Source organism: Megalops cyprinoides, chromosome 16 (assembly GCF_013368585.1).
Source record: "Megalops cyprinoides isolate fMegCyp1 chromosome 16, fMegCyp1.pri, whole genome shotgun sequence".
In the NCBI taxonomy this organism is placed as follows: Eukaryota; Metazoa; Chordata; class Actinopteri; order Elopiformes; family Megalopidae; genus Megalops; species Megalops cyprinoides.
Window position 1 is genome coordinate 7,623,127 of NC_050598.1, and position 14,374 is coordinate 7,637,500.

General features: G+C 44.2%; 1 protein-coding gene across 1 annotated transcript; it reads left to right on the forward strand.

Moving 5' to 3' along the window:
- Positions 1-1,158: 1,158 nt before the first annotated feature.
- On the forward strand, positions 1,159-13,371 carry usp12b (ubiquitin specific peptidase 12b). The gene is made up of 9 exons (XM_036548793.1): positions 1,159-1,426; positions 3,398-3,478; positions 5,945-6,158; positions 6,945-7,225; positions 7,369-7,445; positions 7,544-7,627; positions 8,088-8,285; positions 8,640-8,718; positions 11,229-13,371. The coding sequence occupies exons 1-9, from the start codon at positions 1,379-1,381 to the stop codon at positions 11,328-11,330; spliced, it is 1,164 nt and encodes a 387-aa protein (XP_036404686.1). The 5' UTR covers positions 1,159-1,378; the 3' UTR covers positions 11,331-13,371.
- The last annotated feature ends 1,003 nt before the right edge of the window (positions 13,372-14,374 follow it).

The following is a 14,374-nucleotide window of genomic DNA, read 5'->3' on the forward strand; positions in this document are numbered from 1 at the left end:
CAATGTTGAATTTGAGTATCAGTGTTTCCTTCGTCAATTTCTCTTACAAAAACACTACATCTGGAATCTAAGGCGCCAGTGTCGACTGGGTTGAGCATTCTGTAATTAGCATAAAATTTGTTTCAAATTCTGATATCTAAAACGCTGCACCTCCGGCGATTTACCCCCAACAAGAGAAAGATAACGATTTGCAACCTTATACAAATCAAAAACGCGTTTCAGGATCCCTTAACCAATCAGAGCATGGAAGGCGTTTCTCTACAACTACTTTTTCAATGACAGTTGCAGCTGTAATTTCATCAGATAAAGAACTAGCACTTGAAAACTGCGGCCTGTTTGAATTTTCAGATGCTTTGTTTGGTCTGTACTGTAAAATTATCTGCGGTTCTTTTCCAATGTTTGCCATTTTCATTCATTTACAGGTAGGATGCAAAAAGAGCCCTAGAATAAAATGAAAAAGAAAGTTATTCGTCCTACAAACAATTGCTGGAAATGTCTTATTTCAAAACTATTTATGTTTCATACGGTCACACTATTTACTCAGAATTGCCAGGCTACTTCCTCTTTCTTCTGCTACATAAACATGTCTACTTATGCCAAATATAGTATAACTGCTTCCTGGCCACATCCAAATGCTGTCATGCTATGAACTTGTGGAAGATGGTGTGACTTTTTGTGACCTTATGCAACGTGCGACAAACAAGTACTAGAGACCACGCCTTATCAAGCATTTCGAAATGTTAGACGGATGAGTGAATGACATGAAAAGTTAATGACAACTGAGGAAAAGAAATATTCTTGGTGGCTACAGTAGCCATTATAAAGTCAGGGTAAATCGTGGTGTTTGAGGAAAATCCAATTGGTTTGATAGCTATCTTCTGTTTGGTTGCACACTTTCCTAGGTACTTGAGTTTTTTAAATGAACATTTGTGCAGCACTATCTGAAGGACTGGGGGTGCAGGTACTGCGTTCCACACACACAGCTCATGTAAACTATGCATATAAAATGTGTGAGCAAAGTGTTCCGCGTAGACCAGTGCCACACGAATGGCAAAGACAGCCATTGCAACTGAAAAACGTCATGGTGTGATCTGCTCTTTGACTTTACCACCCACTCTAATGGCTCTTGCGGTATGAGCCAGAGTACACGGTAAACAGTACGTGCGTGCGCGTTTCTTCCCGCAGCCTCGTTTTGATAATAAAAATGGCCGCTCTCAGGGGAAGGGCCTATTGAAAAAAACACTGCGACGGACGTCTATCTCAGCGACACTCCCTCAATTTGTTTCGCGTTGGACGGGCAAAAGGTTTCCCCGGAACTTCAGCCGCGGCGGCTGTCAGTGCTTTTAGTTGGGGTTCGGTCCAATATGGCGGCAGACGGATGGAAATACTGATGACAGTCCGAAAAATCGCCTCGATTTGTACGATGGTAAGCCATGTTTTTGCCCTGTGTAACGTTACTTTCTCCCGCAGTGAAGTGGTGCTGTCCTCTCCATTGCGGCTAGCGGCTAGGCTAGCTGCCTTCATGTTAGCCCATAGTACTGTGGGTAGTTAGTCTGTCCATCTAACATTGAGGTGGACTGTGGGTGATGTTTTCCAGGAAGTTAATCAGCTAGTCGTAAATCTTAAGATTCAGAGCCATGTAACTTGCATAAATCATAACATGTTATTAGCTAGTCCAGCGACTGTTTACGATGCTAAAGATTTGATAAGTCTTGGCAGACAGCTAGCTGGCTAACAGCGATTGTGTGGGCGAGGCAGGGACAGACCCTCTACAGCTAGCTAGCAACATTGTTTTCGAGTAACCACTGAGTAATCATAGTAAGCTTATTAGCTAACTAGCACTAGTGCCTGTCGAATGTGATTTACACCACATACACTTCAAAGTTTCGTAGCCCGATAACTAGCTCTTTAGGTCATTGCCATCCCTTAATTTAGAATCGTCTAACGTTAGCTAACCAGCTAGCACCGTGGTAGAGCTGGTAGATGATTAAACGTGTTAGGTGTACATAAGGTTCCAACATTTTATTGCAAGCTAATATTACCCTTGCTAATCAGCTGTAACGTTACATGTGTTTCTGACCGACCTTGCTGTATATAACTAGCTAGCAACCATTTTTGTATTGGGGTCTTGGCTAAAGTTAACTAGCTTCACTAACTAACATTAGCTTTTTACATGCATCGTAAATTTTTGTATAGTGCTAACAAATTTTGGAAAATGTTAGACTAGCAAGTTAGCTAGCTAGCTATCACTGCTGTAACTATCTTGAAATGTAGCCTACTGACCCCGTTTACGCAAACATTTAGCATATTAATTTAACTATTTTCGAATAGGTGGAGAGTAGTTATACTACAAGGTTAGGGAACGTTGCCGACAGCTATTGTTGGGGGGTTTTGTACCCATATTGAATGGAGCATGTGGTCTAGACGGTGCTTGTAGTATCTCGCCATTTACATACATTTATTGTAGTCAGCAGTACCCCCATGATACCTTTGGTAGGGTAGCTTTGTCAACATAGGAAACAAAATCGATGGCCTGTTTAGCTTATAATGGTTAAAGATAGAATTGTGATAGGGAAATCTGACCCAAAATCTGCATTGGGAAACAGTTTCTGCCTGGAGTGTAGGCATTGTAGGAGTCCATAATGGGTGCCCATGAAGTAAGACTGTCATTTAAAATTTGACATGAAGTACAACCTGATCTGTGCAGCACTGCAGAAAAAGCTTAAGACAACAGTGAGAAATGTGACTGAACCAGTTTCTGCAGTTTTCAAGCTCTGAAACATTCACTAGACTTTAGGTTGTCTACATGATGATGAAACCTGACAAGCTGGCCAAATTACTGACCTCTCCAGACTTTCTTCTTTTAATGTTTTTGTACTGTGCAGTATCCCTCAAATAATGACCCTGTAATTTATCCTGCACTGTTCCGCAGTATTAGGAAGGCTTCAACACCATCGTTGTACAAAATAAAGCAGTATGCCTGCGAACAATTTGCGGTGTACTCAAGTGCAGTATTGTTATTTATGAGGTGAGAAATGCTTTCAAACTCCAGCAGTGCTTGAGTTAATCATGGCCGTTGGCCTCTAAAACCTTAAAAATAGTGCAACAAATAAAGACTGGAGAAAGCACTGGTATGCATCAGAGATTTATGCATTCTGAGAATGTGTTATAGGCCTGTAAGGAGCCGATGACAATATTGAACCCTTCAATGCAGACAACCGTATAAAAAGAATAATGGACTGCATTTGTATGCCAGGAATTGGTGGCCTTTATTCTCAGCCAGTTTTGCAGCATGTTTTCAGTACCTCTGAACCAAGAGATACAGGTGTGTGTCAGGATTGTGACAGTGCATTCTCAGTAATGGAATTGATCGCTGACGTGTGATTGTTTTGTTTAGGGCGCCAATGCCTCTGCTTTGGAGAAGGAGATTGGACCGGAACAGTTTCCCGTAAATGAACACTACTTTGGGTTGGTCAACGTAAGTGTCACCTAAACTCCCTGCTCCCTTCAAGCCAATGCTCTTGATAGCTGGGTTGTGAGACCCAGAAGGAAACCCATTGATCACTCTGAGTAAGCAGCAGCTCTCTGTCTTGTACTCTGTCTCTGCTCTAAGGAAAAAAACACATACTCATATGAAAAGTTAAAAGCTGGGGGGAGATGAGGGGATTGAGATGCCTCAGAAGGCATTCACCTTCATCTGCGTTTAGTCCCGAATTGCCATGACATCCAATTCAATTAGAGTACTGGATTTGTGAATGATGTTCCACTCTTTTATATACCACAAGCATCTGGATTCTGCTTCAGTATCAACTGCATATATGTTTTAACAAGTGACAGTATCCATATGCCACAGATGCCTCTCAAAATGTTCTTTGAATAGCATTCGATCAATTTGTGATGCCAATCCAGACTTGGGGCTTAAGCTTGTTTTTATGATTCTTTTTCTTATGAAGATCAGGTTTGGCATATGGTCATATCTGTCCCACTAATGAGATTAAGGATGAGCCTGCAAGAGATGTAGAAATTACAGCAGAAAACTTGTGGGCTGGGTAATGAATGGGAGATTGGCATCGGGTAAATCTAATATAATTAACTACAAAAAGCACTTTATGTGTAGCTCACATGTAATCACCAACAAGCGGGATTAAACAGTGAAATAGCGACTAAATGTTGGTGGGTGGCAGTGTAGCATAGTGGTAAGGAGCAGGGCCGAAAGGTTGCCGGTTCGATTCCCCACTGAGGCACTGCTTGTATACTCTTGGGCAAGGTACTTAACCCAGAATTGCCTCAGTATATATCCAAGTGTATAAATTGATCACATGTAAAAAGTTGTAACCTGTGTAAGTCATTCTGGGTAAGAGCATTTGCTACGGTACAACCGTGTAATGTAATGTAAATGCTTACAGCTTGAATGTACCTGTGTTCAGGTGTTAACGAAAGCTTTGAGCTTTTCCAATGAGCAATGACTACACTTACATGTGTTCCAGATAATGGTCTTTACCCTAAGCGTATGTCTGCACATAGTACATGTTTTGTAAGGAATATTGAATAATTCAGCCAGTAGCTAGCTGTCAAGGCTAACAAGTAATGTTCCTTTTTGTAGTGGTGTAGTCAATTGTTCACAAAAAGTTATTTTTGGAAAATGCTAAGAAAATAACACAATATAATACAAATGCCAGCATCTGTCAGGCTGTTGTCCTAAATAAGAAAATCAGCTGGAAATTTCATGCCTGTCATTTACAGGCTTTATTCAGCATACTTTGATTACCACCAGGCATATTTCTATTAACGTGTCTACATGACTCAATTTTCCACTTCACAGAGGAATATCCCATGTCCCCCCTTGTTAAGGTTTCTCATGACCAAAATGCTGTCATATTTAAGCTGTGGTTATTGGAATAAGGTCTTTACATGACTTATGTCATATTTGGAATATGTAATTACTTGAGTTAACATTGTAATATTAATGTGGATAAAAACTCAGTCACTGTTTAAGTGGGGATGTCCTTCTACACAGTTCTGCCCAAGCCATTCATGTGCTGCAATGTCCATCTGATCCTGGATGGTGTAGCATTGGTCGTTGTCAGCACAACTTCCTCAGTTCCCTTTTCTTCTGTTAGAGATTTAGCACTGTTTGTCCCAGTGTGTTTGTCTCTGAAAACTCTAGCGTATTTAAATACCCCTTGACCTGTTTGCACCCTTGTTTTCCATGTATGTCTATGGACACCACAGCTGTTCCCGCCAACAGTAGTTTGGCACCTTGTGCCATGGACGAAAGCAGACCCTTGATCATGTAGCAGATTTCCATCCACTTGTATGGCATTTCTTACGCCCGTGAGCTTGTCTTAGAAAGCAGTAAGCAACTTCCCTTATCTCCTGTCAGAGTTAGCTGAACACACTCCTGGAAGACCAGTGTGATTACAGTGTAAACTGAGGTTATTTCCCCAAGACAGAACAGTATTCCTGGACAGACAGCAGTCACAGATTGTTTCGAATAGCCTGGCTGATTTTGGAGCACACACTAGTGATTTAGAGACAGCTGACTGTTGGACATTAATTACATGACTCTTTAAGAGAGTAAGATGCATTAAAGAGAGGAAGACAGAATTTGGTCATTTGTAAAATCTGGTTTACAGCACACCCAGAAAGTAGCACATGTACGGTGGTGATTCAGTGACACGTCAGGGTCACAGAATGAATACCTAAATATGGAATGACGGAATGCAAGGCAGGGCTGAAATGCATTGGAGTTTGTGGAAAAGGAGTTATATCTGGTCTGAAGTATGTACCTGCATTTGCACTCAGTGGGTTTTGATGTTTTTGGAACCTGTCTACATATAAATTTAATTTTATTGCCTCAAACTGTTTCCTTGTTCTGACCACAGTGAAATCACGTGTCCCTTCTGTTCACCGACTCCCCTGTCTGTTTCACCCCCCCCACCAGTTTGGGAACACCTGCTACTGCAACTCGGTGCTGCAGGCCCTGTACTTCTGCCGGCCGTTCCGGGAGAAGGTGCTGGCCTACAAGGTGCAGCCGCGGCGCAAGGAGAGCCTGCTCACCTGCCTGGCCGACCTCTTCAACAGCATCGCCACGCAGAAGAAGAAGGTGGGCGTCATCCCGCCCAAGAAGTTCATCTCTAGGCTAAGGAAGGAAAACGGTGAGACGGAGGGAGGGGATAAGGAGCAGAGGGCGGGGCAGAGGAGGGAGGGAGGGGCTGAGAGTATTTGGGGAATTTTTATTGGCAGTTTGTTGTGTACCAGTCATGACTTAAGTGAAGAAAAAGGGGCTTAAGTTTGGAGGGCTGTAAAGACAGAGGCTTAGAAACTTCTAGGATGGGAATTGTACTTCCTTAGAGTTGAGCAAATTCATTTACATTTATTCATTTGGCAGACGCTTTTATCCAAAGCAACTTACATAGGTTACAGTTCTTTACAATGTTATCCATTTATACAGCTGGATATTTACTGAGGCAACTGTGGGTTAAGTACCTTGCCCAAGGGTACAGCAGCAGTGTCCCAGCGGGGATTGAACCGGCAACCTTTTGGTTACGAGTCCTGCTCCTTAACCACTATGCTACACTGCCGCCCAGTAAATTCAGTTCTTAAATGCTGGTGGGACCCTATGGGCTTTAGTAGTTTCTTTCGTTATTTGAACAAAACCCAGAAAGTAGAAACTGTCCTAGCTCACGTCCCTTTTTTGATAATTATGACAATAATAATGGTGAAGAAGGAGCGTCCAGCTTGAAATTTTTGGATCTTTATGTATGAGAGATGGCCAGGTGGAGATGTTAGGATGTCTAGTGCATTAAACATGTCAGGGCTGAGGCTGGGGTTTGGGTCTGTAGTGTAGTAATTGCCCAGGGTAATATGTTTGGTGTGGGTGATCCTCGCTTGGACTCATTGCCCTTCTACGCCGCCCTCTCTCCCTCGTCTTCCATCTCCAGAGCTGTTTGACAACTACATGCAGCAGGATGCGCACGAGTTCCTCAACTACCTGCTCAACACCATCGCCGACCTGCTGCAGGAGGAGAAGAGCCAGGAGCGGCAGCAGAACGGCAAGCTGGTGCAGAACGGGGGAGGAGGAGGAGGCGGAGGAGGAGGAGGAGGAGGGGGAGGAGGAAACACGGGTGAGGGAGAGGAGGGCGAGAAGACCCAGCAGACTTGGGTCCACGAGATCTTCCAGGGCACGCTGACCAATGAGACGCGCTGCCTCAACTGTGAAGCGGTGAGCAAAGAGAGAGACTGGTGGAAAGAGGTGGCTAGAGATGGGGGGCCTGCAGAGACACATATTGGTAGCATCAGTAAGAACCCCCTTGACCTTGACCTTGACTTTGTGTTTTAACTTTTTTTTCTATTTTCTTTTTCCAGGTGAGCAGCAAAGATGAGGACTTCCTGGACCTCTCAGTGGACGTGGAGCAGAACACCTCCATCACCCACTGTCTCAGGTGCTTCTTCTTACCTGTGGGGCCTGTAACACCATGCCTTTCACCATCATTAACCTGCTCAAACCTTTTCCTCTGGCTTCTATTTCTCTTCTCCACAGGGGTTTCAGCAACACAGAGACACTGTGTAGTGAATACAAGTACTACTGCGAGCAGTGCAGAAGCAAGCAGGAAGCGCAGAAAAGGTAGGCAGAGGGCAACTGGGCCACAGGACAGTGATTAAAACCCCCAGGCTCTCTGAGGAAACATCCATTGGCATAACCTGACATAGAAGCCACGTCTGTCTTCAGGCCACAGCAGGATTTAACACACAGATACAATCCTGCAGTCCGTCAACTCTGCATGTCAACAGAGATGCTGAAAATTACAACACTGTGATGTTTATGTCCAATTATTCCAGAACTTCAATTCCCTCTCTGTCAACAGAGGTACTTCCATTTGAAATTTTGAATTGGCTGAATTCATTCATGTGGTGCAGAAAAGGAGAGATTGGATAGCCTTAGTCTGGGGCAATCAAGTCATTTGTAGGCAAGCGTATAGATGTTACCAAAAGCAGGCTCATGTCAACAGTGGCTTCAGACATTGACCCCCTCCACAAACTCACACTCGTCCTCCTTCTTGCTATTTCTGCTCTGTGCTCCTCAGGATGAGGGTAAAGAAGCTTCCCATGATCCTGGCCCTGCACCTGAAGAGGTTCAAGTACATGGACCAGCTGCACCGCTACACAAAGCTGTCCTACCGCGTGGTCTTCCCCCTGGAGCTGCGGCTCTTCAACACCTCCGGCGACGCCACCAACCCCGACCGCATGTATGACCTGGTGGCCGTGGTGGTGCACTGCGGCAGGTACGGTCCACGGCGGAGCGGTCGCTTACCGCGCTCGCCCACAGACACAGGCACATGTTGGAAAGCCATTAGCGCTGGACGCGAAAAGATTAAGTGGCTGCGCTTACATTGCTGGGTGTGCTGCTAAGATAAATTGCTCTCGATAGTGTGTGGACATTAACTGTACTTCTTCTTTCCATTTAGTGCCTTGGAAAAAAACAGGATGTGTTTATGTTTCCTTTGTATTCCATTAATTCCAGCCCTGCTTGCCCAGGGAAACATTGACACAGGCATTTGGCGGTTGAGAATGACTTGAGTCTGATTCTTTGTGGTTCGTGCCTGAATTAACCCTTTTTCTTTCTTCTCCTTTGACAGCGGCCCAAATCGCGGCCACTACATCACCATAGTGAAGAGCCATGGCTTCTGGCTTCTGTTTGATGACGACATTGTAGAGGTAAGGATGTTTTCCTGGATACATCAACTACCACTATCCCCTGTAGTTTAAATGTGAAAACTTCACAGGTCTCCTTTCACAACTTGCATAAGGGACTTAAATTAAGCAGTAGGGCAAGGTAGCCCTGGACCAGGTGGTTTTTGGTCCATCTCAGTTTTCAGTCACATGATTTGATTGATTTTAATTTAAAAAAAAAAAAACTCATGCAGATGACAGTACATTTGTCCAACTGAAGAGCATCTTCCGTACCTTAGTGTAATGTAAGATCCAATCATGTGATTAAGAGCTTGCGTGGAACAAGAACCAGAGACATTTCTGGCACTGTAGGATCAGGATTTTGACTGTCTCTGTCTTGTAGTTTTCTTATGTGGTAACTGCATAATTCCTACTGTACGTTCACACCGGGAGCAGCGAGAGCATCAAAGCGACCGGAAGTCATTCATTTTCTATGTGAGCCAGCATCTCTCGGCAGCGAGCAGCAGCATGACCGTTGGCGGCGCGTCTTGAGCGGTGTGGGCGTCAGAATAAAGTTGAAGTTCAGGCAACTTTATGGTAATGAGCTACAACGCGGTTCGGCGGCAACCAATCGGAATTGGTTGTGCTCCGCTCTAGAGAATTCTAGAGAACACAACCATGTAAACTTTTGTTCCCACTAAACATTAGTGCCCAAGCACAATGGAGGAAAGGTTGATAATTGCCATGGCAGGTTTTCCCATTATTTACTTTAATGTAGGCTACACACAAATTAAGGTTAATGTTACTTAAAGGTTAGTAAACGTGTCCTATAAACTGCATGTTGGAATTTGACTTCACACTTAGCATCAACACAAAAGTCACACCACACAAATGGCTTTAAATTAGTTTATTTCGTTAACAAACATGTAATTATAATTGTTCATTTCTTTCCTTCATCGATCGATTTCTTACCTTCACATTTAAAAGATTTAATGAGGTTAACTTATACTCTACTTGTGGTCAGTCGGCACAAAGATACACGGTCGACACGTTTGTTTGCTTTGCAGCCCCTTTAAATAACGTTTGCAAGACCAAGCATTCCGAACAAACTTGTAGCCATCTACGTCAGAGCGTCCACTTCTTTGACAGCGTTGTTGGCAGGGCAGCCAGAGCGAATTTTGACGCTCTCGCCGCTCCCGGTGTGAACGTACGGTTACACCTAATATGGGAAATGAACTGCTTTGGTATTGATAAGAGTGGCAGTGCACTGGAAAGAGAACAAGCAGTGGGCTTAGTGAAAGAATTGGTTGTGAGCTGCTCTTTAACATTGATAACTTTCCTGGAATTCCATTATCGGTGGATGAAATACTTTTGGTTTCCATGAATAATGTAGTATTTACTAATGAGGTATTAGCGCAGAGGAGACTTCACATTCCTCGAGCGGTATGCTGCAGAGGGGGGAGGGGGTGGGGGAGGGGGAGTGGCAGCTCTCTCCCTGGAAGAGGAGCTTTGTGAGGATTAAGGTTTAGCCACAGGGACGCATGCGGTCTGTCCCATCACTCAGCGTGGAGGAAAACTTCCCCGCCTCTGGGACTTCCAGCCAGCCATGACATTTGTTGCTTGGCAGTGGGTGCTCTTGTCAAGCTATGATGCTGTATGTTTACATTAAACTGCGCCATAAGCCGTCTGTGGAAAAGGCTATATTCTCTTAAATTGTTGTTGTGAACCTTCCTATGCTCACATTAACTGTATAGTGTTTCAAGATGAAGTAGTGCTTGACCCCAAGCAGAATACTGCAGCTATTCTGGTGTATAGTACTCTGTGGGGTCAACAAATCCATGAATCCACACACCAGAGCAAATGTATACATGTTTTTCTGACTCGGAGAAGAGAGAAACTTATATGAATCTTATAAAACGTTTTATAGTAGATATTCCATTTCAAACAGCAGTAAAGAGCTTGGCCATAAAACTAATGATAGGATAACACACTTCTGACCCAAAAAAGCAGGATATTCTGAATGAGTGGGCTTCACAGTAACAGACCGCAACTTTTTGAAATATGTGCAACTGTAAGGCATGTTCATCAATCTGTTTGCTTCGTCAAGGGCTTAGAAGATAAATACAGTGTAACACTCCAAAGAGTTTGCTACCAGGAACATTTGAAGTATTTGGCTCCTGTATTGGTCTCAAACAGGAAGGCAGTGACTCACAAAAAAAAACTGTCCGTTTTTATCCAGGGCTAAGGGGCACATTTATGGGGACATATGTATTTAACCAGAAGGGGTACATGTATTAAATTTAGGGTCTGTTTTCCCCACTGTGCAAAATCCTCCCTGCCTTATGTTTGGCAGTGGAGAGGGCCACGGGCCACACTGGTGGAAAACGCTGGCTGACGTGTTGAGTTTCCACTCTGGAATAGTCATCCAGCTGGTTTTCTGCAGATTCCTGTGGTTTCTCTCTCCTCCGCTGTGGATTAGCCGAGCTGCCAGGCCGATTGGCGCTGCCTTGCTACTGTAAACTCGTCATCCTCTCCTCTCCTCCCCCCTCGTGCAGAAAATCGATGCCCAGGCCATCGAGGAGTTCTACGGCCTGACGTCGGACATCTCCAAGAACTCCGAGTCTGGCTACATCCTCTTCTACCAGTCTAGAGACTGAGCCAGTGGGAACGAAGGAACGGTACTGTAACTTTGCGAGAGGGAGGGGCTTGGCCTGCTCAGACTCCGCCCTCCCCCAGCCAATGCCACATGGAGCGTCACAGCAGAACATCATCAGACCCTCGGACGGGGGGGCGGGCGAGCGACGGGCAACCCCGTCACAGCGTCATCATCCACCAGTTGTCCCGCTCGGGCTGACTGAACATCGCAGCACCGTTCCGGCTCTCGTAAAAGACATTTGAAATGAAAAGTGGAAGATGGGCAAAGCGGACGTGGCAGTAGTGGAGAAGGTGCATGGGGGCGGTCTTGGCGGCGCTAAAAGGCCTGCAGAGCATGGAAACGCAGCACTTTGTGGCAGGGCAGGGTCTGATGCAAAGGCAACACATTCGCACTGTATAGGTTTGGAGGCAGAGCATTAAACGGGCACGCTCATGTCAGGCTCCTGTCTGTAATGTCCTGTGTATGCTGTCTCTGTCAAACAAAGGGGAGTGGAGTGTAACGCAGAATCGCACTATCCATGCCTATCAGACATATACTCTTGGCGCGTCTTGCGAGCAAGCTCTTCATTCACAGTCATTGCTGTGTTATGTTGCAGTACTAAACAGACATTTTCCTTTGCGACTCTGTATACTGTTGAAACTTTGGGATTTGCTGGGCAACAGGTAAGGATTTGCTCCTGTTTGCACAAGCTACCAGATGTAGAATTTGAAAATAGACAAGCACAGAAAACAGGTACATGCTAATTGGGGGGGATTGTAGCACATTCATGATCGATGGAGCAGGACTGACTGGAACGTTGGGCCGATATTAGGTGAATGTAACGTTGGGTGAATGTTTGGTTCTTCTCTCTCCATGTCCTGGAGTGGCCTTCTACACCCTTCTGACCATACAGAGCATTACGCATTATACCACCACTAGCAAGACTTGGCTTTAAGGATCATTTGTACCCAGACCGTTGTGTGTAACCACATTTAAGCACACAGCTGCATTCAGCTAAGATAAGGCGCTGCTAGTTTATTATTTTTTTTTAGATTTTTTCAGAAATCATAATGATCTCATGCTAGCTCTGTGTCTGGCTTGACCTGAAGCACCCCAACTTTGGGGGAAGGGGCAAGAAAAACATACGTCCAGTCGTTAATAATTGAACTTCTCAGCAGCCATGTTGTACATGACTGCACTCGGTTTGCTCTTTGCTCACCCTGCTTTCGTCTTTATCCAGTAACCTCTTGACTGAGCCTCGCTGGCACATAAAGCTGCTGTATAGCGTAGCAGCTGCAAACCATCCAAAGACCTCTTCCGTAGTGGGAGGCTGCCGGGTTTCTCCTGCTTTGTAGACACAGCAAACATGAAGCAAAAGAAGCAAAAAAGAAGCAAAAAAAAAAAAAAAAGGCTAGCATAGCCAGTCGCATAACACACTCACACCTGACATAATTCAGTGTGTTGTCATGTATTCTTGATATAAAGCTATTAGCCTGTCTGGAGAGTGATATGAAAAGTGTTAAAGCTACGCACCCACTTGTCTGAAATCACAGTAGTGCGGTTGACCTGCTGTTTATTTACCACTTCCTGTAAACTTGCTTGACCAACGTACCTCTAAACCAAGAGCTAACTGGAACAGATGAGTCAGAGAAAGGAAGGAGGGACTTGATGTGAAACCTTGGGTCTTTTTTAATGAAAAGATGAAAGGATACCTATATAACTCAGTTATATTTTCTTAAATGTTCACCTCTTATTATTATGATTATTATTAATATTATTATTCTACAAGTCTTGTGTAGGCCACCATAATACTGATCTAATAGGGAGTGGGCTGTGTATAGATGCTATGGCACATTTGTAAATGTAAACAAATTATGTGGGGGGGGTGACTTTGCCTGCTTGGAATAACCAGAGATGTGCACACAGTATGGTTCATCACATTCGTGAGTCCTATGGAATGTTGACGTTCGCCTGCAGTGCCGTACAGAAACGAGATGTAAATGCACAGTGAAAACAATTTCATACAGAATGTTTTTATTCCTTTTCTTTCATTTATTACCCCCCCCCCCCCCCCCAACCATGTAAGATGGTTATATTATTGATTGCATCGAGTTAAAAAAAAAGTGCACTTTTTAAGACTTCCTAATTGTAAAATAGCCGATTGCTATGTGAAGGAGTGGGAGCCCTGGGATGCAGTTTGTGATTGTGGGGAATGTGAATGGATCCCAGCCTGTATCCAATAAATACAAACTATGGGTGAAAAAGCGGTTTCCGATTGGTTCTTTATGCATGGAATGTTGAAGCTGGCCAGTCACCAGTTACTTCCTGTTGTTCCTTCTGTGTGAAATTTACAGGAAAACATGGCCCAGATGAGAATTTTGAAGTAGCTGCTGTATAGAAGATCTGCTTTTCATAAATAATCCACCTATGTCTGTGTGTATGATAATGTTTGCAGTGGGGCGATAGCTGGTCAGAGAGCAAATTTTCACAAAGCAATTTTTCAGATTGTAACAGTTTGTCCTACAGGACTCCCAAAAAGGCTGCAAACAAGATTTATGTCTTGACAGATGTGAATCTTGGGGATTGCAGATTAGTTGAAGTTCCTGTGTAAAACTGAACAGGCCTCAAATCATCCCATTTAGAATTAAGTTTGTTGCTCTGGGCTGGTCTGGATCCTTCCAGCCCTATAACGTCATTCGTGACCTTTCAACTCGGGCAGTTGTGGCTGTGAGGTCATTAACCCGGAATGCACAAAAACAACAAACACCCCCGCGATCCCAGGACAGTCATCGAAATAGACTGGGACAGTATCTGCATGCCCCAGAGGAAGTCAGACTGACCCCGTGACATCTGTGTTGCTGATCTCTAACTCAGCTCCCAAAACAGCCTATGGTATACATTTACAGGCTAGTGATATTTGTAAGTTTTGTATTTTCTCCCTCCCTTTCTTGTCATTTTCTGGATACAGCAATTACTTCTCAGAGAGGCTTGAGCTGGAGTATTACCATTGTGGTACTTGTGATACTGTTGAAGACAGGGTCCAGTCAGGCTGATAGTGATGGAGTA

Excerpts from the sequence above, each read along its gene's own strand:
- usp12b (XM_036548793.1), top strand. The coding sequence starts at position 1,379 with ATGGAAATACTGATGACAGTCCGAAAAATCGCCTCGATTTGTACGATG. Across the intron at positions 1,427-3,397 it reads TCGCCTCGATTTGTACGATG|GGCGCCAATGCCTCTGCTTT; the intron begins GTAAGCCATGTT and ends TGTTTTGTTTAG. Across the intron at positions 8,719-11,228 it reads TTGATGACGACATTGTAGAG|AAAATCGATGCCCAGGCCAT; the intron begins GTAAGGATGTTT and ends CCCCTCGTGCAG.